Raw genomic sequence first — 22,095 nt, 5'->3', positions numbered from 1 at the left:
CTGACATCAAGTGTCTGTTTCCCAGGTGTGTAAGGCGGTGACCTGGTCGCCCGGTCTCACTTTCACTAAACTTTACAAGTTGATGTGAGTGCATCTTCGGATGCTTCTTCGGCCACAAAGTTTTGCAGGTGGCTGTTTAGAGTTACAACTCCTCAGTTGAGGAGCTCTGTTTTTTTGGGGGTGAAGATTCATTTTATGCTGTTCCCACCCCTCATTTTGACACTGCTTAGGGACGTCCCACAGTGTCAAGATTAAGGCTGTGTCCATCCATGAATGAAAGAGAAAATAGGATTTAATGCTCACGACCCCTCTTTTTTATGTTTGTACTGCTTGCTACAAACTGAACTGCTTGGTGCAGCCTAAAGGGGAAATAGTCAGTAGGACCACACCCTGTGCTGGGCGGTTCAGCTTTGAAGTTGTTAACACTTTCTGCCTAGTCAGTCCTAAAGGAAGGCTATTTCCCACGTTGTCAAGATTAAGGCTGAACTCAGAGAAAAAGATTTTACGGTGAGCATAAAATCTTATTTTTTGCTTTCCAAAAAAAGCATCTAAACTCAACAGCATAGAAATTACTATAAACGACACTGTGTACATGTACTGATAAGATAAGACAGAGGAGAGATTGGGGATCCTGTGTACATGTATTGATAAGATAAGACAGAGGAGAGATCGGGGATCCTGTGTACATGTACTGATATGATAACAGAGGATAGATCGGGGATCCTGTGTACATGTACTGATAAGATAAAATAGAGGAGATATCGGGGATCCTGTGTACATGTACTGATAAGATAAGACAGAGGAGAGATCGGGGATCCTGTGTACATGTACTGATAAGATGACACAGAGGAGAGATCGGGGATCCTGTGTACATGTACTGATAAGATAACAGAGGAGAGATCGGGGATCCTGTGTACATGTACTGATAAGATAACACAGAGGAGAGATCGGGGATCCTGTGTACATGTACTGATAAGATAACACAGGATCCCCAATCTCTCCTCTGTTATCTTATCAGTACATGTACACAGGATCCCCGATCTCTCCTCTATGTTATCTTATCAGTACATGTACACAGGATCCCCGATCTCTCCTCTATGTTCTCTTATCAGTACATGTACACAGGATCCCCAATCTCTCGTCTATGTTATCTTATCAGTACATGTACACAGGATCCCCGATCTCTCCTCTATGTTATCTTATCAGTACATGTACACAGGGTCCCCGATCTCTCCTCTATGTTATCTTATCAGTACATGTACACAGGGTCGTTTATAGTAGTTTATAGGCAGTTGAGATTAGATGCTTTTTTTGGAAAGCAAAAAAATTAGTTCAGACGCTGACTTTAGAGGCATTTCAAGCGCCAAGTGCTTCTAAACGTGGTAACTGCCATTTAGCAGTGTTTTGTTTACAGGTGTTTTTCATTTTTGACTATTTTTTTTTTTTTACCTTAGTTCTCTTTATTGTTTTCTGATAATTATCAAGACAAGTATTCTCACAGAAAGTATAAAATAATCATTCCAAATATTTGAATACAATCAATAAAATGTGTACACACAGTGCATTAACTTGCACCAACCGACCCTCCCTTACCAACCCCCCCCCCACCCCCAGCCCTATCCACCCCGTACATAATTATACATCTATTTGTGTTACCCCAAGTAGGATCAACTACATTCACCTGAGCAGCTGTTGATGTATTATGTGAAGGGAGAAGAGATTAAAATAGAAACAGAGAAAGGAAGAGAGCAGCATATCCAAACCTAGCATTAGGGATTCAAGCTTTCTGGAGCCGCTGAATGAAAAAGAAACATAAAAAAAAATTAAAAAGAAGAAGAAAATAAAATAAAAAGCAAGGGGGTTAGGGAGAAAAGCTCTAATGCCCTTATTATTGTAAGTTGCTGGTTATAAGGAAAAATTCCCAATTACTAGGATGGTGGGGGTCCAGGTCCCGGGGAGTAGTAACCTCTATAGGGGGTATCCCATATCCCCCAGCCTGGGCCCCCAGATTCTTTCAAATCTTTTATAGTTACTTTGCTTAATAAAAGGCCACCCTCTCACTCCAGATCATTGCATTGATGGTTTCAAGGGGGGGGGGGTGGAGTGGAAGATCGCACACACTAACGCCAGCGCTATCACTCCCTCCTGCATCCGGTCACGCCCCCTTTACTATTTTTTTTAAATGCTTCTAAATGCAAATGCAGCAAAACGCTGTTAAACGTGGCATGTAAATGTGGCAAAACGGACGTTTTAAACATGGGTTACTATCTGTCAACTTAAATCGTTCAGGAGAGGTTGTTAAAAAAAACACCCTGTGTACATGTTTCTGATTGGAGCTTTCTGAAAGGAAAAACACAGAACTATCCTAAACTTGTCTAAACTTAGTACAATAAACTCTTGTAAGTTTTTTTCTGCCAAGGGAACTGGCATTTTTTAAGCCCAGTGTGTATGGAGCCCAAAGAAGGAATTTGATGACATTCTCATATTTCTATATTATTTATGTGGATTAGATATAAAACTGTCCCAGAATATTATTGTCTCAGTCAGTCCTGTTATACTCACTGTAATTCCTCTATCCGGCTTGTTGTCAGAGATTCCATCAGATCCCTGAAATGAGGACCCTCCAGATTGTTCCAGGACAGGTTCAGTGTCCTCAGTGTCTGGTTATTTCTTATTCCAGATGTCAGGTGGGGGGAGGAACTGTCTGTCAGACGATTACCATCCAATCTGTAAAAGAAGAGAAGAATGTTACCAGAAGAAAATTAATTTCTCCCCCAGGAATGAATGGAACTATTCTCTACATGAATGGAACTAATTTCTCTTTATTGGAATCATTTATATGAGATCACTTTATAAAACGCGATCGATCATCTACACTATTGGAGGTTTTCTCTTTTTGTGGATCCCAATTACTAAATGTGACATGAGAAGTGGATGAGGTGGTGTGATCCATTCATTATTCCTGTATGGGGATTGGACCATACACACTCACACTGACCAATAGGCTTTCACCTCCAACCTTCTGCTAAGTCTTGGATACAGTTGTGGGTATTCACTTTGATGGTCACAGAAGTCTCACTCATGTTGTGGAAACTTCATTGACTAAGGGCCAGTTCACACTGTCAGAACATTTGGGGTTAAAATAATACATATAAAGTTGCACAAGTCTATTTTTCCATTGTTCCTATCCATATATATATGATGAACAATACTAAAGCCACTTTGGATCTTATTCTCTCTCTAAGAGGTTAATATCAAGTCAAAGATCTATACAGCGGTTTTCTGCCTTACAAGAAGGCATTGTTCTTCTGTATCTTTATCCCAGACCATAAAATAGAAGGTTTGACATCTGTAGATAAGGGTCTGATGAATACAAGCTGTTACAAGCTGTGTAGGGTGATCTTTGTACTATGAGACCAATGGGGCTTATTCACAATGTCGGTGGGTTTATATATTATACATCTCAAATAGTATTGTGTATTTGCAATGACTTAACAATATATGTGTATTAGTAATTCATATATAAACCTGTTTAATACATAGACATTACTAGGGTCCCAAAAAATACAAGATCCTAAAATAGCTGAATAGTATTGGGCTGCTTTGATCACATTCCGGCATTAGTTTAAAGGAACTTCCCAAGGCATGTGTGCTGATAATAAAACCTTATTTCAATCATAAATTTAGGGGTTGCTGAAATGTCTAGGTTTGTTGTCATTTGGTTTGACTTATAAAACAATTTATGGTGTTATACCAGGCCAGAAGTCACAGGGGGGTCGTAAGTCATGATTAACTCGGATTGACCCAAAAATTAGGAATTATTCCTTAGACACCACTGCCCCCTACAGGTTAATATCGGCATGGTTCAAGATGGTCAGCCACCAAAACATATTGTCATGTGACATCGCCAGTCATGTGATAGGGGAATACACACCCACTTCTTTGGAGAGATAAAAGTGATTACACAGGACAGGATTGAAAAAAGCTCTGTGGGAGAGAGATGGCCAGGCTGAGGGGAGCTGATCTCTGGAGGGCTGATGGCTGGAGCCTTAATTTGAGCTGATCTCTGAAGGAAGCCGGAAGGCAGAGAGTGACCACAAATATGTAAGATGTTCACAGAAGTCCTTCATTAGGACTTTCCCTTCTCAAACAGAAAGATCTCTTACATACTGGTAATGTATAATCTTGATCATTTTGGTAATTTGGAGGTTTTCACATACACGCAACTAAGACTGTTTAAATATACTTGGCAAATATAATTTGGGAGTTGGTTATGTCTAACTTCAGTATGAGATAATTGTATTCCAAATATTAAAGACATACATATTACGTTTGTCTTTGAAAAATTTTGGTAAATCGGTTTTAGAGTGATGAGGTATGTGAAATATATTCTCTCTAAATTTAAAAAAAGCTTGTGTACAATATGACGTTTGTTCTGTACACATATATAATAATTAGTAGCAAGAGATCTGTTTGTTATTGAGAAGAGATAATACAATGTCAAGGTTATGTCACTAAGAGCTAAAAGGTTTTAAATACGCCAAGATGATTTAAATAAGAGCTATGAATATACCTTGTCATATAATGTAAATATCATCTGAACATTCAAGCGTCATTTATCTCTGAGTGTAGAAGCATATCAATTATTTGTTGTAATATGAATTGCACCTGATTTTAATTTTGCACTATATCTTTAGTTAATAAATATATATTTTTTAAATATTCATTTGTATTACTTGTCCTCAAAATAGCACGGATAAAAGAATTTTGATATCTTGTATGGTAGGAAAAGTGTATATCTCCCAAAGCACAGATTTACATATTTTCACAAACACAATAATATTTTATAGTTCAGAATAAACATTCTGACAGTATATGTAGGCCCTATGCCGAGATACGTCAATGGTTCTGACAACACCATAGAAACACAATCCGGATGCATTCCAGGTGCTTTTTTGCATGCATGTTTTTGATGCAGTCCAGTGCTTTTTTTCACCCCACTTTTTTCTTATGCCGCGTACACACGGTCGTTTTTTTTTTGATGAAATAAAACAACATTTTTAAAAACATCATTTAAAATGATCGTGTGTGGGCTTCACATCGTTTTTTGTCTTTTAAAATGTTGTTTTTTGTGTCATAAAAAATGATCGTGTGTGGGCTAAAACGACGTTTTAAACCCGCGCATGCTCAGAAGCAAGTTATGAGACGGGAGCTTGAATGGAACAGAGTGAAGTCGTACGTGTTGTACGTAACCACGCTTTGCTAGAGCATTTTCAGAAAACGATGGTGTGTGGGCAACATCGTTTTTCATGATAAAAAACATTGTTTTATTTCATCACAAAAAACGACTGTGTGTACGCGGCATTAACCTTAAATAATGACAATTGTGTTCCAGTGCGTTTCTGGTGCATTTGGTGCGTTCTGGTGCATTTTTGATGTGTTTTACAACGTTCCAGTACAGTCCAGTGCAGGTAAAATGTAGCATGTTCTACTTTTTTTCTGGAACTGGAACGCACTGGAACTGAACGCACTGGAACTGAACGCACTGGTGTGAACGATGCCATTGAAAACCATATAACCTACTTTCCATGTGTTTTCGATGCAGAAAAAAATGCACTGGACTGCATGTGGTGTGAACTGGCCATTAAAGTGACACCATTGTACTTTGGGATTTCCTTTGAACATCATGGTGGAGGATTTGATCTTATGGTGTGGAGAAGATTTTATTATTACTGTTCTTTATTTGTACTAATATTGCTGCACTAATTTTATAAATGCTGATTATAAATTCTCTTCATTAGTTATCAGTGAAATATTCTCCATACCATTGTTATACACTTATAGGGAGGTTTGTGATGAGGAGTCTCACTTTTATTGTTATATTTTCACATTTATATTGTGTGAATGTTATATACTAGTGCTGCAGTATTCCATATTATACTAGATGTGATAACTCCACCAATAGTGATCAGATAGAACAATTACATTCACTACAAAAATACACTTTCATACATGTGAGGAAGGGCAGATCTTCCCCAACCTATTCACAGCTACTTCATTCTATATATGGCCTGATTCACACCTATGGCATTTTTAGTGCTTTTTGCATTTTGCAGATTTGCACTACAGAATGTGTTCCATAGGAAACCATGGTAAATGGACTGTAGTGAAAATCTGTAAAATGCAAAAAGCACAAAAAATGCCATAGGTGTGAATCAGGCCTAACATATGTAGCGCCCCCCCCTTTAAAATAAGTGGGGCGTTACGCTAAAGTTAGTGGGGAATGGGAGATTTCAGTTGCTCCCATTCACTAATTGTTAGTTTGTGCTGTTGCCAGTTCAGAACTGCCTCCTGGGTCAGTCTGTGTGTCCAGGGGTGTGCTGCCACCCCTGGGCGACAGTTGGCGCTATAGGGGTTCTGACAAAACCATCCTTCCCCAGCAGCCAATCAGAGGAGTTTCCCTCTTTGGGCATGCTGGCGGGGGGGTATATCTGGAGCACCGGCCATTTTTCTTGGTTAGACTGCGGGGCCCGAGATCCAGGTGCGGCATCTACCTTCAGGGTGCGCGCATCTGCAGGCCCCATCCTCATGGCCTGCCAGGTTGAGGCTGTGCACCTTCCGGAGCCTTCTTTTGATGAAGAGAGGGACCCCAGCGGCTTGCTGGGTTCCAGATCCTAAGCTGGAGGCTGAACGGTGGGGGATTGGCTCAGGAGAACCTGAGTGCAGAGGTTGTCTGCGAGGCCTGGACGAACCACCGGGGATCCGATCACCACGCTACATGACGGGTACCTTATATTTGCTGTCAGTGGGTGATCCTACAGAATAAGACTTACTGGGAGGATTTGTTATCTTTATACTCCGATTATACTAAGAACATTTTCTACGCCTGTGGCAGAGGCATTGTTTCCTCCCAGTGATCTGATTATTGCGAGTGGAGCGACCCTTTGGCTGCCAGGTCCGAGTTAATTGCCTGTCCAAAGGGCACTTACCCACCCTGGCGAGGGTGGCGACGTGTTGAATTATCTGTGCCGAGAGCAGGCTTGCTCTCTATGCTTTTTGATATCCAAGGTCTGATGCTACAAGTTCTTCCTACTCATCAACCTCTTTCTCTACTGTGTGTCCTGTTGATGTTGGCCTTGTTGGCCTTGGAATAAAGCATTGGAAAATCACGCTACCGGCTGGACACTTGTTCTTTCATCCACACTCACAAGTATCACCCCTAGACAGAAGAACTTGGTAACTTAGTACGCCGATCCCAAATCAACCAGCGGCTCCTTCGGGGGTGAGCGATACACGTGGGGGCTCGTCCGGGATGTCGGCTGTTACCATTGGCAACCAGAGAGAGTGTATGGTTCTTTATTGAAGGGCAAGAAAGTGTCCGGTGTAGTGTATGTGGATCTCCCGCACGCCATTGAACTTGGGCGCCCGTGCAGTGGAGCACACGCCTGCAACGTGCCTAGACAAGTTCCTCCAAGTGGGAGGAGCCACCCTCCCCTGCGCGCCATCCACAGAGTGACTTTGCGCCAAACTGCTAAATACTGCTCACCCACTAACGAGAAGGGGAACCACATGACAATGTCTGCCTTCCTGCAATCAGGGGGTGCTATCCCGCAACCTAGGTCACCGACCCCATCTGCCGGGGCTTTCAGTATACTTGCACCATTTGGGGTACCGGTGACCGACACGGGTGTTCGTTTGTCTGCACAAGGACAGTTTGCCCTTTTATCTAGTCGAGGAACGGAGATGTTGGGCTTGATCTGTCCCCGCTGTGGGGACCTGTCCGTTACAGTTCGACCTTTCGCCCGATGCCAACGATGCCGGGCTTACTTATTTGTGGCCATGTCACGCACACATATAGGCACCCGACACTCTTATCACGCACCTAACATTAGGAAGGTTGGAGGAAATAGAAGAACCTAGGTATAACACAAACAAGCAGCGCTACAACCCTGTACACCCACTTTTACTGCACTTCTAATCGGCCTCTCCTTCGAGAGACCATTCAGGGGGCAGCAGCTCATCTACCCAGTCCTAGGGCGGAAGTTTACCCCCCTACATGTCACTCACACAGGCTCCAAAGGAATACAGGGTGGATCTCATCTACCCCACTCTCACCGCAGAGGAAGAGCCAGCCTGGCCAGCACCCTCTCCTTCAGTAATACTTGTGGAGCCGAAATCTCAGGATTGGGACGTAGTTTCGGTGTCGTCCACCTTGACGTTACCCTCGGCTGCCTCGCCACCTACTTCACTGGAGGTAAGTCGTGGGGAAAGCCCGGATTTGGAAAGCGTCTTGTCCGGCGTGGCAAGTTCTTCGGAGATGACCGAGACTCCTTCAGCGGTCTCCGTGTGGCATAAACCCCTAAAAAAGGGACCTACTCCAGCCTTTTCCCGTCGTGGTAGAGGCCTACCTGTAAAATGTGTTTCATCAGATCGGTCGGGGGGCTCCCCGTCGGCTGTGCCTTATGGTTTTTCGCCCCCAGAAGGGGGGCATCTAGCGGACTTTGACCTGTTACCGAATGAATCCATGGTTGTTGACTGTGACCTTGCTGATCGCCCTCTGGAACCTAGTCCTTTGGGGTCGCAGAACTTTGAGGTATCCGATAATTCCGAAAACACTCAGAAGGGAGAGGCTCGTTCCACCCAGAACGAACTAAGTGAAGTTTGCCCGTCATCCGCGGATGCTCAAAAGTTGACATGGGGAGGCGGTGAGTCAAATTCTGTGTTTGTTACTACACTCACTACTCCTGTGCCAGTTATCGCCCCTATCCTTAGAAGGGCGCCGGACGCTTTGGTGTTGCCAGGACGCGGCGACCCAAAAACCTTACTCAGATTTGCTCGTTTACAATGGGTGGTGGCACAGAAGGTCGCCACTGAATACGGGTATGAGTACCCATATGTGCCTCCTACATTTCCTTCCCCAGTTCTCTATTTCCCCCTGCTCCTCAAGAGCCACATGAACTAATGTGCAGTGCTCTTTGGGGGGTGGGTTCAGTCAGTTAGGGGGATTTATCAGGAAGGAGAACTATTCCCATTGCCGGTTTTTTAGTTTCAGCATCAGGAGAACTTATCAGGAAAATAACTATTTTTTTCTCTTTCTTCTACTGTCGCTTCCACACCTTTGAGTTTTTTTGGTGAGTACTTAATTGCAGTACCAGCGCGCTGACCACTAGGGGCAGTGCTCTGCATCATGACTTTATAGGAATTATATTGTAGTTTTACTGTATATTTCTTGCATTAAATATTTCTCTCCTTTTTGCACTTGAATTTGAATCCACCCTGGCGAGGGAGGGAGACTTTGCGTTCAGGCCTGAGTATACAGTCTCGGCCCCAAATCTGGGGGTTGTATATATGTCTTATATTTTTCAATTACAGGTTGTGTTGTTTTTTTGGACCCACCTGCTTTCGACAACTGTGAGAATGGGCAGTCAGATAGCAGGGTTGTGTGTGTATGTATGTCATAAATAGAGATGTTATAACATTGATAAGTGTATTTTCTTCTCTTTTTTTTTTCTTTCTTATCTCTTCTGTTTGGTTTAGTGTCAGGCCTGCATTCGAAAATGAATGCTTTGGGACACTGGGGACAGTGTCCGCTCAAGTGGGGGGAGTATGTAGCGCCCCCCCCTTTAAAATTAGTGGGGCGTTACGCTAAAGTTAGTGGGGAATGGGAGATTTCAGTTGCTCCCATTCACTAATCGTTAGTTTGTGCTGTTGCCAGTTCAATAATGCCTCCTGGGTCAGTCTGTGTGTCCAGGGGTGCGCTGCCACCCCTGGGCGACAGTTGGCGCTATAGGGGTTCTGACAGAATCCCTCTTTGGGCATGCTGGCGGGGGGGTATATCTGGAGCACTGGCCATTTTTCTTGGTTAGTCTGCGGGGCCCGAGATCCAGGTGCGGCATCCACCTTCAGGGTGCGCGCATCCGTGGGCCCCATCCTCATGGCCTGCCCGGTTGAGGCTGTGCACCTTTCGGAGCCTTCTTTTGATGAAGAGAGGGACCCCAGCAGCTTGCTGGGTTCCAGATCCTAAGCTGGAGGCTGAACAGTGGGGGATTGGCTCGGGAGAACCTGAGTGCAGAGGTTGTCTGCGAGGCCTGGACGAACCACCGGGGATGCGATCACCACGCTACATGACAGGTACCTTATATTTGCTGTCAGTGGGTGATCCTACAGAATAAGACTTACTGGGAGGATTATAGAAGAATGTTGTTACTGCGCTGGTCTAGTTATGCGATGACACAAAATATTAGTAACTTATATGTGATACAATAAAGTGCAAAATCCAGTGCAGTGATATACGTGATAAAGCACAATATAAATAACTATGCAAATAAATAAATTGGAATATCCAGCTCTCACGAGCATGTACAATTGCATAGTGCCAAGTGCAACTACTGTGCCATCAAACAAGATTTAAATAAAAAATATATGTCTCTTAAACAATTAATTTACCAACAAGCAAATCTAAATTGGTATAGATATAAAGTGCAAGGTTATAACATATGTGCAAAAAGTTCATGTGCTTTTATAACATCACTCCCAGTTAGCTTAGAAAACCAACAACTTCTCAGTTTGAAATACAGTAAAAGGGAAAAAAAGTTGAAAACATTTTTTTGGTGGTGATTTATCCTGGTGTTATATCTCATGCATCTAGGGTGCAGCTGTCTCTTCCACCTGACAGAAACAAGTGCTACCACCACCAACTGCTGAAATGCGCACTCACCAGACCCCAGCTGGTAATAAGCCCAAAGCCTTATTCCGTTTTGATTGATCGATATGTTCTCCTTTCCTCTCTTACAAGATTTTCCTTTGTGCCTCAAAAAACAGGGGGCTCATCATGGTATAGAATGTATAAAAAGGTTTATTTCTTTAAAATATAAAATCAAACTACTCACAAAAGAGGTGCTTTAACCAGGTGTCTTTGGCAGTATCGGGTTTTGGACAGCCGCTCACCAGCTTGTCTTTGGGTTGCGTGCCCGGCTCCTGCTACACTTATGGTTCCGCTGGTTAAAAAGGTGTACCCCCTTTATGCGTTGTCCACCTGGCTTCTACGCGTTTTGCAAGTCTGCGTCATCAGGAAAGCTCCTGATTACTGGGAGGATTCGCTATCCTCATACTCCGATTATACTAAGAAAATTTTCTACGCCTGTGGCAGAGGCATTGTTTCCTCCCAGTGATCTGATTATTGTGAGCGACCCTTTAGATGCCAGGTCCGAGTTAACTGCCTGTCCAAAGGGCACTTACCCACCCTGGCGAGGGTGGCGACGTGTTGAATTATCTGTGCTGAGAGCAGGCTTGCGCTCTATGCTTTTTGATATCCAAGGCCTGATGCTACAAGTCTTCCTACTCATCAACCTCGCGGCGTGCTGAAGTCTTTAACCGCATACTGTGTCCCGGAGTGAACTGGTTGTGCTAGCCGGCCGGCTATATATATTCACAAGCAAATTTTATCTACATTTCTGTAAGTGTGATTTTAATCTTTTACAATAAATTGATATATGGGTTCAGCTCTTTTCCTTCTCCATATTGGTTTTAAACTACACTGATCATCGGTCCACTGTGAGAGAAATTTTGGCTCTCGAATATCCTGCCACACAAGCCCTTGGCTAGGGAGCAAGCCATCTGCCGTCAGAAGGTCTCTAGTTGGTATCTTCCCCTATGGTAAGGGGCAGTGTGATTGAAAGGTGGAGGTGTCTTGTCTATCTTGTGCACTATTCTGAGGTTTTCTTGCATTGATGTCACCATTTGCTTGAAGGAGAACGATATTTAACTACTATCAATTATCATCAGATGCACTATATTGTGTTTTGCATAAGAGACTTATTTATCACGTTTTGGTTTACTTTAATTATCATTTTGCAATCATTTGGACATTTCATCTTTCCTATGGGGCAAATCATTTGTTCCACGTGAATTCAATTTGTACTATATCACTTTGTGTCAAAGATACTAGAGTGTTCACATTAGTTGTGCAGCTTGTCTTTCCATTCCATAGTATCTCCAATATCACCCGAGGTGTCCAGACAATGGCCACATTCACATTACATAGAAAAGAAAAAGCCTCCATAGTGCATAGTCCTAATCACAGATTGTACACTTCCATCATATACACGAGCAGGCCTCAAAATTTCAGGTCCTGAGCTACTAGCCAGGCCTTAAGAGTTACTGGCCACCTGTTGCCCCACCCAAACCCTACCTTGTCCTGCCCCTTAAACACGCCCTTGTAAATGATCTCATGAAATAACACTGTTAAATATTTTATTCAGTATTAAGTTAAAAATACATAACAACAAATATTCTATCATACCTATGCCTCCAATTCCTCCCCCCATCTATCATTATTCTCTCCTGGGATTGCCTGGTGTATGGAGGGACTCCGCTGGGGATCAGCTTTATAGAGCCAACTAAAATATCCTCAGTTTACCACATAGGTGTGCACAGCCTATTACATTAGGGGGTGCACCCCAAAGCTCAAACACACATCTATGTGTACACACACACGTTTTTAGAAATAAATGTAAACAAACATCTTAAAATGTAATAAAACATGTTTTAATTAAATAAACACTCAATGGGAAGTTGGGAAGACTATGAGGGGGCTCCCGGGGGAAGTCAGGAACACTATGGGGGGCTCCCGGGGAAGTCAGGAACACTATGGTGGCACCTGGGGGAGTCAGGAACACTATGGGGGGCTCCCGGGGAAGTCAGGAACACTATGGGGGGCACCTAGGGGAGTCAGGAACACTATGGGGGGCACCCGGGGAAGTCAGGAACACTATGGGGGGCACCTGGGGAAGTCATGAACACCATGGGGGGCACCCTGGGAAGTCAGGAACACTATGGGGGGCTCCCGGGGAAGTCAGGAACACTATGGGGGGCTCCTGGGGAAGTCAGGAACACTATGGGGGGCACCTGGGGGAGTCAGGAAGTCTATGGGGGGCTCCTGGGGGAAGTTCATCTTACATCAGATCTTCCTCAGATCTTCCTCAGATTTCAGTGACATCTCTCCATGTATTGTATACAGGGCGGAACATGTACCAGGCAGAGATAAAATCACACCACTCAGACCGCTGTCACCCATAACAATGATCAGACCAGGACAAAGAAGACACATAACGGTACAGACTGTCATTAAAAGAACTGACCTGCATATTGATCGGTACCGGCTCCTTCTTCTTCCCCCTCCCCGCCCGGCGCCATGTTGCCGAGCCCCCTCATTCCACACTGACAGGAGGAGGTGGAGAGGGGCGGTCCCAAGCAGCGATGTGGAGCGGTACGGCGCGGCAGCTGTAGTGTACTGCAGTGTAAAGACAGATATTGTACTGGCCGCACTGTGAGTGTGTGAGTGGCGTGACATGAAGGGAAGCCCTGTCCATACTCGCACTGCACATAAAATTCCCTCGCCAAATGCGAGGAGGCGAGTACAAATTTTGAGGGCTGTACACGAGTATACACAGAACTCAGAGCACACAGCACTCCGGACTGCAGCCGTGTATGATGGAGTCCAGGCAGTGACACGGAGGCTTCTTCTTCTCTATGTAATGTGATTGCGGCCATTGTCTGGACACCTCGGGTGATATTGGAGATACTACCTGGAGGTCTGACATTCCGTGGCACAGTCTGTTCTAATCGGAAGCCGGCTTGAGCGGAGTGGAGCTGCTAGAAGGATATACACAAGCGTGTCTGGGCCTTGCTTGTGGGGACAAACCTTTTGGTAAGTGACCCGATTGCTCACTGGTGTGGTGGAGGTTGATTGAAGTTGCTGCAAAGAGGTAGCAGTTGATCAGCATGAGATAACTTTGTTTCTCTTCATGTTTATGTATTTTTGCACATTATATGTTATATAGATTGAAGTAGCTGTGAATAGGTTGGAGGAGATCTGCCCTTCCTCACATGTATGAAAGTGTATTTTTGCAGTGAATGTAATTTGTATTATTGATCACTATTGGTGGAGTTATCACATCTACATTATAAGTGTTGGTATTCGGACACATTGTAGGTTGCAGATTTCTCATTTGTCTCATCACACATTTTATCACTAAGTGTCAGGCTCTATACATAGAATTCTATTATACTATTTGTACTTCTATATCAGACTTCCTGCTGGCGGCTGCTTTTCATTCATTAGATTTTTAGTGCAGATATTTCATTTTTTACATTTTTATATCCAGCTTTAGAGAATGGTCTGATATTGGAGATCTATAGAGACAACCAGGAGATTAAATATATCTCCATTATTATTATTATTTGATTTGTGAATTTCTTTTTTTTTTTTCTTCTTTATAGCAAATATATATCAAAAGATAAAACACAACAAAAAACAACAAAAGACGCTTTTCAAACACCATCACAATTTGCAGTTATTATACCCCCCTCTTCCTCTCTTCCGTGTCTCCCAGCCTCTCCCCCTCATCCACTCCCATCATTTCTACATATCTCCTTGTCTGTCTAAACCCTCCCTAGACCTTCCACTTGTTATCAAATCCTTCCATTCCATCCTCTCCACAAAAACTAAGATATTAAATATTATAAGTTGTGTTTATTTTCTTGCTCCAACTCCCCATTGTGGGACTTTCTGTCTCCTGCCACTGTCGGGGTATTAAACGTTTGGCTGCATTCATTAGATTGGACACCAATGTTTCCAGGGATTGTTTAGTTGGCGTACAAACCTCATGGAACAAACACCTCCGAGGTTCCTCTGTATCTCTATATTGGTGATCTCCTTAATTAACAGCAACACTTCTCTCCAATATCTTTGTTCCTACTGCTGTACATAGCCACTCAAACGGCCATAGGTTCTCCTCGGATCCTACTGGTTGTGGCAGTGATGTAATGAAATGCTTCAGCTGGAAGTACCACCATTCATCAATTACCATTAAATCTTTTTTTATTTTTTATCCTGTAACGTGTGTATTTTACCTTTCACCATGATGTCTTTTAGTTGTGTATTTTCTTTTTTATTCATTCCCCAAATAATTTCCCTTTCCCAGGATTTGTGTAGTTTTGACATAACAGTCCAGGATTGGATATTTATGGAGCCTAAAGATGGAATTTGATGACATTCTCATATTTCTATATTATTTATGTGGTTTAGATATAAAACTGTCCCAGAATATTATTGTCTCAGTCAGTCCTGTTATACTCACTGTAATTCCTCTATCCGGCTTGTTGCCAGAGATTCCATCAGATCCCTGAAATGAGGACCCTCCAGATTGTTCCTAGACAGGTCCAGTGTCCTCAGTGTCCGGTTATTTCTTATTCCAGATGCCAGGTGGGGGGAGGAACTGTCTGTCAGCTGATTAGAGGACAATCTGTAGAAGAAGAGAAGAATGTTACCAGAAGAAAATGAATTTCTCCCCCAGGAATGAATGGAACTATTCTCTACATGAATGGAACTCATTTCTCTGCATTGGAATCATTTATATGAGATCACTTTATAAAACACGATCGATCATCTACACTATTGGAGGTTTTCTCTTTTTGTGGATCCCAATTACTAAATGTGACATGAGAAATGGATGAGGTGGTGTGATCCATTCATTATTCCTGTATGGGGATTGGACCATACACACTCACACTGACCAATAGGCATTCACCTCCAACCTTCTGCTTGGATTCAGTTGTGGGGATTCACTTTGATGGTCACAGAAGTCTCACTCATGTTGTGGAAACTTCATTGACTAGAAGTGACACCACCATTGTACTTTGGGATTTCCTTTGAACATCATGGTGGAGGATTTGATCTTATACTGTATAGGTAGATTCAGGTACATTGGCCTTACTTTAGGGCAGCGTAGCCTAGCCTGTTTAGGCTACACCGCCGTAAATTAGTTAGGCTAGTAGTGATTAGCCTAACTTTCGGCGGCGTAGCCTAAAACGAGCGGGCGTAAGGGCGCCTAATTCAAATTGGTTGGAGGGGGGCGTGTTGTATGGAAATGAAGCTTGACCTCACGTTTTTTGACGTTTTTTTTACACTGCGCATGCGCCGGGCGCCTACATTTCCCAGGGCGCATTGCGGCTAAGTACGCCGTACGGGCCTATTGATTTCGACGTGGACGTAAACGACGTAAATCCCGATTCGCGGACGACTTACGCAAACAACGTTAAAATTTCGAATTTTGCGGCGTAACGGCGGCCATACTTAACATTGGCTAGGCCACTAGAGCATAGCTCTAACTTTAGGCGGCCTATCTCTTACGGAAACGACGTAATTCGACTGCGGCGGCCGCGCGTACGTTCGTGAATCGGCGTACAAGCTCATTTACATAATCTACGCCGGCCGCAATGGAAGCGCCACCTAGCGGTCAGCCAAAACATTGCAATCTAAGATAGGACGGCGCAAGCTGTCCTATCTTAGATATGTTTAAGTGTATCTCTGTTAGAGAATACACTTAAACATAGGTTGGCTTAGATTTAGAGTTAGGTCGGCTTATCTGTAGATAAGCCGGCCTAACTCTTTCTGAATCTACCTAATGGTGTGGAGAAGATTTTATTATTACCGTTCTTTATTTGGACTGATAATGCTGCACTAATTTTATATATGCTGATTATAAATTCTCTTCATTAGTTATCAGTAAAATAGTCTCCATACCATTGTTATATATACACTTATAGGGAGGATTGTGATGAGGAGTCTCACTTTTATTGTTATATTTTCACATTTATATTGTGTGAATGTTATATACTAGTGCTGCAGTCTTCCATATTATACTAGATGTGATAATTCCACCAATAGTGATCAGATAGAACAATTACATTCACTACAAAAATACACTTTCATACATGTGAGGAAGGGCAGATCTCCTGCAACCTATTCACAGCTAAGTCAATCTACCGTATTTATCTTCATATAACACGCCCCGGCGTATAGCGCGCACCCCCAACCTGCAAGAAAAATTCCTGGAAAAAAAAGAAATACTTACAGTTTGGATGCCCCTCGTCGGTGTCATGCCCGGCGTCCATCGGCGGCCTTGTCCGATCCGGCGTCCTTCTGCGGCCATCGTGGTGTCCTCCCCGCTGTGTTTTTCAGCCGATCCCCGCTTCCCACGCTGTGTTTGAACCACTCCGTCGACATATACCAAGCGCAGTACACTCGGGTACTCGTGCAGGCTCGGCTCCTCTCGCGTAAAGGACTACAGGATGCACAGGACGTGACCGCGAGCGGAGCGGAGCCTGCCCGAGTATACCCGAGTGTACTGCGCTCGGCATATGTCGGCGCAGTGGTTCAAACACAGCGCGGGAAGCGAGTATCGGCGTATATCGCGCACCCACGATTTTGTCCTGATTTTAAGGGCAAAAAAGTGCGCGTATACGCCGATAAATACGTTATATAAGGTCTGATTCCCATCTATGCATTTTTAGTGCTTTTTGCAAATTTGCACTACAGAATGTGTTCCATAGAAAATCATGTTAAATGGACTGTAGTGCAAATCTATAAAATGCAAAAAGCACAAAAAATGCCATAGGTGTGAATCAGGCCTAACATATAATGTACAAAAATGTAATAAACATGAAATGCAAGAAAGTTATCTAGTAAAATTACAAACATCCGTGTATGATGGAGTCCAGGCAGTGACACGGAGGCTTCTTCTTCTTTTCTATGTAATGTGATTGCAGCCATTGTCTGGACACCTCGGGTGATATTGGAGATACTACCTGGAGGTCTGACATTCCGTGGCACAGTCTGTTCTCATCGGAAGTCGGCTTGAGCGGAGTGGAGCTGCTGGAAGGATATAAACAAGCTTGTCTGGGCCTTGCTTGTGGGGACAAACCTTTTGGTAAGTGACCCGATTGCTCACTGGTGTGGGGAGGGTGATTGAAGTTGCTGCAAAGAGGTAGCAGTTGATCAGCATGAGATAACTTTGTTTCTCTTCATGTTAATGTATTTTTGCACATTATATGTTATATAGATTGAAGTAGCTGTGAATAGGTTGGAGGAGATCTGCCCTTCCTCACATGTATGAAAGTGTATTTTTGTAGTGAATGTAATTTGTATTATTGATCACTATTGGTGGAGTTATCACATCTACATTATAAGTGTTGGTATTCGGACACATTGTAGGTTGCAGATTTCTCATTTGTCTCATCACACATTTTATCACTAAGTGTCGGGCTCTATACATACAGGGAGTGCAGAATTATTAGGCAAATTAGTATTTTGACCACATCATCCTCTTTATGCATGTTGTCTTACTCCAAGCTGTATAGGCTCGAAAGCCTACTACCAATTAAGCATATTAGGTGATGTACATCTCTGTAATGAGAAGGTGTGTGGTCTAATGACATCAACACCCTATATCAGGTGTGCATAATTATTAGTCAACTTCCTTTCCTTTGGCAAAATGGGTCAAAAGAAGGACTTGACAGGATATCTTGCAGAGGGATGCAGCACTCTTAAAATTGCAAAGCTTCTGAAGCGTGATCATCGAACAATCAAGCGTTTCCTTCAAAATAGTCAACAGGGTCGCAAGAACCTTTTAGAAAAACCAAGGCGCAAAATAACTGCCCATGAACTGAGAAAAGTCAAGCGTGCAGCTGCCAAGATGCCACTTGCCACCAGTTTGGCCATATTTCAGAGCTGCAACATCACTGGAGTGCCCAAAAGCACAAGGTGTGCAATACTCAGAGACATGGCCAAGGTAAGAAAGGCTGAAAGACGACCACCACTGAACAAGACACACAAGCTGTAACGTCAAGACTGGGCCAAGAAATATCTCAAGAATGATTTTTCTAAGGTTTTATGGACTGCTGAAATGAGAGTGAGTCTTGATGGGCCAGATGGAAGAGCCCGTGGCTGGATTGGTAAAGGGCAGAGAGCTCCAGTCCGACTCAGACACCAGCAAGGTGGAGGTGGAGTACTGGTTTGGGCTGGTATCATCAAAGATGAGTTTGTGGGGCCTTTTCGGGTTGAGGATGGAGTCAAGCTCAACTCCCAGTCCTACTGCCAGTTTCTGGAAGACACCTTCTTCAAGCAGTGGTACAGGAAGAAGTCTGCATCCTTCAAGAAAAACATGATTTTCATGCAGGACAATGCTCCAGCACACATGTCCAAGTACTCCACAGCGTGGCTGGCAAGAAAGGGTATAAAAGAAGAAAAACTAATGACATGGCCTCCTTGTTCACCTGATCTGAACCCCATTGAGAACCTGTGGTCCATCATCAAATGTGAGATTTACAAGGAGGGGAAAACAGTACACCTCTCTGAACAGTGTCTGGGAGGCTGCGGTTGCTGCTGCACGAAATGTTGATGGTGAACAGATCAAAACACTGACAGAATCCATGGATGGCAGGCTTTTGAGTGTCCATGCAAAGAAAGGTGGCTATATTGGTCACTGATTTGTTTTTGTTTTTTTTTTGAATGTCATAAATGTAGATTTGTGAATGTTCAGATGTTATATTGGTTTCACTGGTAAAAATAAATAATTGAAATGGGTATATATTTTTTTTTTGTTAAGTTGCCTAATAATTATGCACAGTAATAGTAGTCACCTGCACACACAGATATCCCCTTAAAATAGCTGGAATTAAAAAAAAACAAAAAACTACTTCCAAAAATATTCAGCTTTGATATTAATGAGTTTTTTGGGTTCATTGAGAACATGTTTGTTGTTCAATAATAAAATGAATCCTCAAAAATACAACTTGCCTAATAATTCTGCACTACCTGTAGAATTCTATTATACTATTTGTATATCAGACTTCCTGCTGGCGGCTGTTTTTTTTTTTAATATGTTTTTATTAAAGAAATTACAGAGTATAAAGCATTACAGATGTAAACTTTCTATAATGACAATAAAGAGAGGGAGGGGAGGGGGGGTAAGGGAGGTACTTTGCCCCTAGAGAGCACATAACATTGCAAATCGGCACTCTCATGTTGAGGGCGTCGGAGTAGGTTCGGGGGAGGGGGGGTGGGGTCACGATACAAAAAAGACATCTTCTCAAAGTTTATGATATCCGTAGGAGTGAGCGTATATACCATGAAAGGCTTCCAAATGTGGTAAAAGTGAGTTTTAGTCCGCTCGTGGGTTAGGTCCGTGTTGAGCTTATCTTTGTAGAGTAGTTTCAACAGTTTCTTTTTAACTTGGGAGGTAGTTGGGCTAACGTTGGAAATCCAGTTTTGTAGAATGGCTCTCCTGGCGAGCAGGAGGCAGATCAGTATCCAGTCTTTACCGGGGTAGGTGTGTAGAGGTGACCAGGGGAACAATTGGGGGTCCCAGTGGCCGAAGATGAGTAACAGAGGGTTTTTGGGTATACGCAACAAAGTGACTTCGAAGATATATTGGAGGACTTGATCCCAAAAGGTGGCGATGTAAGAGCAGGACCAGAAGCGGTGAGTTAGGTTGGGCTTGGGTTGTTGACACAGGGGGCATTCTGGGGAGGCGTGAGCCCGACTAAAAGGGATATGGGCCCGGTGGACAATCTTAATCTGAGTCTCCCTCCAAATCTTGTTAGGGACGAGTTTGTGTATGGTGTTGAGGCCATGCAAAAGTTTCTCCACCAGCTCGGAGTCGGGGAAGTCCTTCGACCAGTTGGCCGCCGCCGACGATGTTAGGGGGGGGTAGTTTGCAGGAGAAGAGGTAAGTAGATGTCGGGGATTTTGTACGAGCCCAGGGCAAGCAGGGGGTCAATAAACAAGCTTTTGAATCTTTTGCTATCATCCCTGCAAGCATTTTTCAAGAAGCTAATACATTGCCCATAATGGAAAATATGTGATGGAGGGAGTGAAAATTTGTCGGCAAGAGCTCTGAATCCGATGGGACGACCCGACTGTGGGTCACATAGTGAAAAGAAGTCCTTGAGTCCCTTACCCTGCCAGGTGATGTAAGACTGATTTTCCAGGCCGGGGGAGAACCTTGGGTTCCCCCCGAATCGGGAGGTAGCGGGAGATGTAAGAAGGAAGATTAAGGGTTTTCCTGACCTCTCTCCAGGCGATAGCCGTATCCCGGAGAAGGAGATTATGTTGGAGAGGTGGGGGGACCGATTTCCACTGAAAGTGGAGGAGGGCAGTAAGGGAGAAGGGGTGGACCATAGCTGATTCCAAGGGGAAGTTTGAGCACAGGGAGGACTGGGTCACCCAGTCTAGACTCGTCCTCAGCAAACAGGCTAAGTTATATGTTCTGACATTAGGCAGGGCGATGCCCCCCTCGCGCCTGGGAAGATGAAGTTTGGCAAAAGCTATACGTGCCCGTTTACCTCGCCAGAGGAAGTTAGATATGGCTGAGTTCAGAGTTTTGATGTCTATATGGCGTAAAAGTAAGGGAATGGTCTGTAGGGGGTATAGCAGACGGGCAAAGCTGACCATTTTCACTAGGTGGCATCTTCCCAGTAGCGAGAGAGGCAGATCCATCCAGTTGTTCAGTTCCTGGGATATTTTTGTGAACAGGGGGGGATAGTTGAGATGGTATAAGGAGGAAGGCAGTTTATCTATTTTAATTCCCAGGTATGTGATGTGGGATTTTGCAACCGTGAATAAGGATTTTGGGGTCCAGGAGGGGACGGAGAGGGAGCCTATGGGGAGAATTTTGCTTTTGCTATAGTTTATGCGAAGCCCCGATCACTGTCTGAAGACGTCAAACGTCTCCCTTATCGTGAGCATGTCCTGAGAGGGATTAGACGTGAAAATGAGGACATCATCGGCAAAGAAGGAAGTGCGTAGGTCATGGTCGCCAATCTTGATGCCGTGGAGGGGGGCTACTTGGGTCAAATATCGAGATAAGGGTTCTAGGGCAATATTAAAAAGGAGAGGGGATAATGGGCAGCCCTGTCTTGTGCCTTTGTGGAGGTGAAATTCGTCTGATAGGAGGCCTGCCGCTACCAATTTTGCAGCCGGGGCAGTGTACATGGTTTCTATGAGATGGGCAAAGGGGCCAATGAAACCCATTGTAGACATGACCATGGATAGCCATTCGAAGCTGACATTGTCGAAGGCCTTTTCTGCGTCTAATGTGATGATGGCGTGTTCTCCCTCCGGGTCGCCTTTTGCATGTTCTAGGGCCAGCATTACCTTCCTAATATTCATGGTGGCTGTCCTGCCTTTCACGAAACCTGATTGGGCAGGGTGTATCAGGGAGGGTATGATAGTCGCCCAGTCTAGTAGCAGCT

The 22,095-nt window shown here is 43.8% G+C and overlaps 1 protein-coding gene across 3 annotated transcripts in view; it reads right to left on the bottom strand.

Annotated features, from left to right (window-relative positions):
- Positions 1-22,095, bottom strand: part of LOC120922844 (NACHT, LRR and PYD domains-containing protein 12-like) — a 233,827-nt gene that overhangs the window by 116,117 nt on the left and 95,615 nt on the right. For all 3 annotated transcript variants that reach the window (XM_040334845.1, XM_040334901.1, XM_040334856.1), the window contains exons 8-9: positions 15,141-15,305; positions 2,563-2,727 (exon numbers count right to left, since the gene is read on the bottom strand). In XM_040334845.1, coding sequence (XP_040190779.1) covers positions 2,563-2,727; positions 15,141-15,305 — 330 coding nt within the window. The remainder of the gene's footprint in view (positions 1-2,562; positions 2,728-15,140; positions 15,306-22,095) is intronic.

The sequence above is a fragment of the Rana temporaria genome, chromosome 1, assembly GCF_905171775.1.
Source record: "Rana temporaria chromosome 1, aRanTem1.1, whole genome shotgun sequence".
Classification (NCBI taxonomy): domain Eukaryota; kingdom Metazoa; phylum Chordata; class Amphibia; order Anura; family Ranidae; genus Rana; species Rana temporaria.
This window is presented reverse-complemented; position numbering and strand designations above follow the sequence as displayed.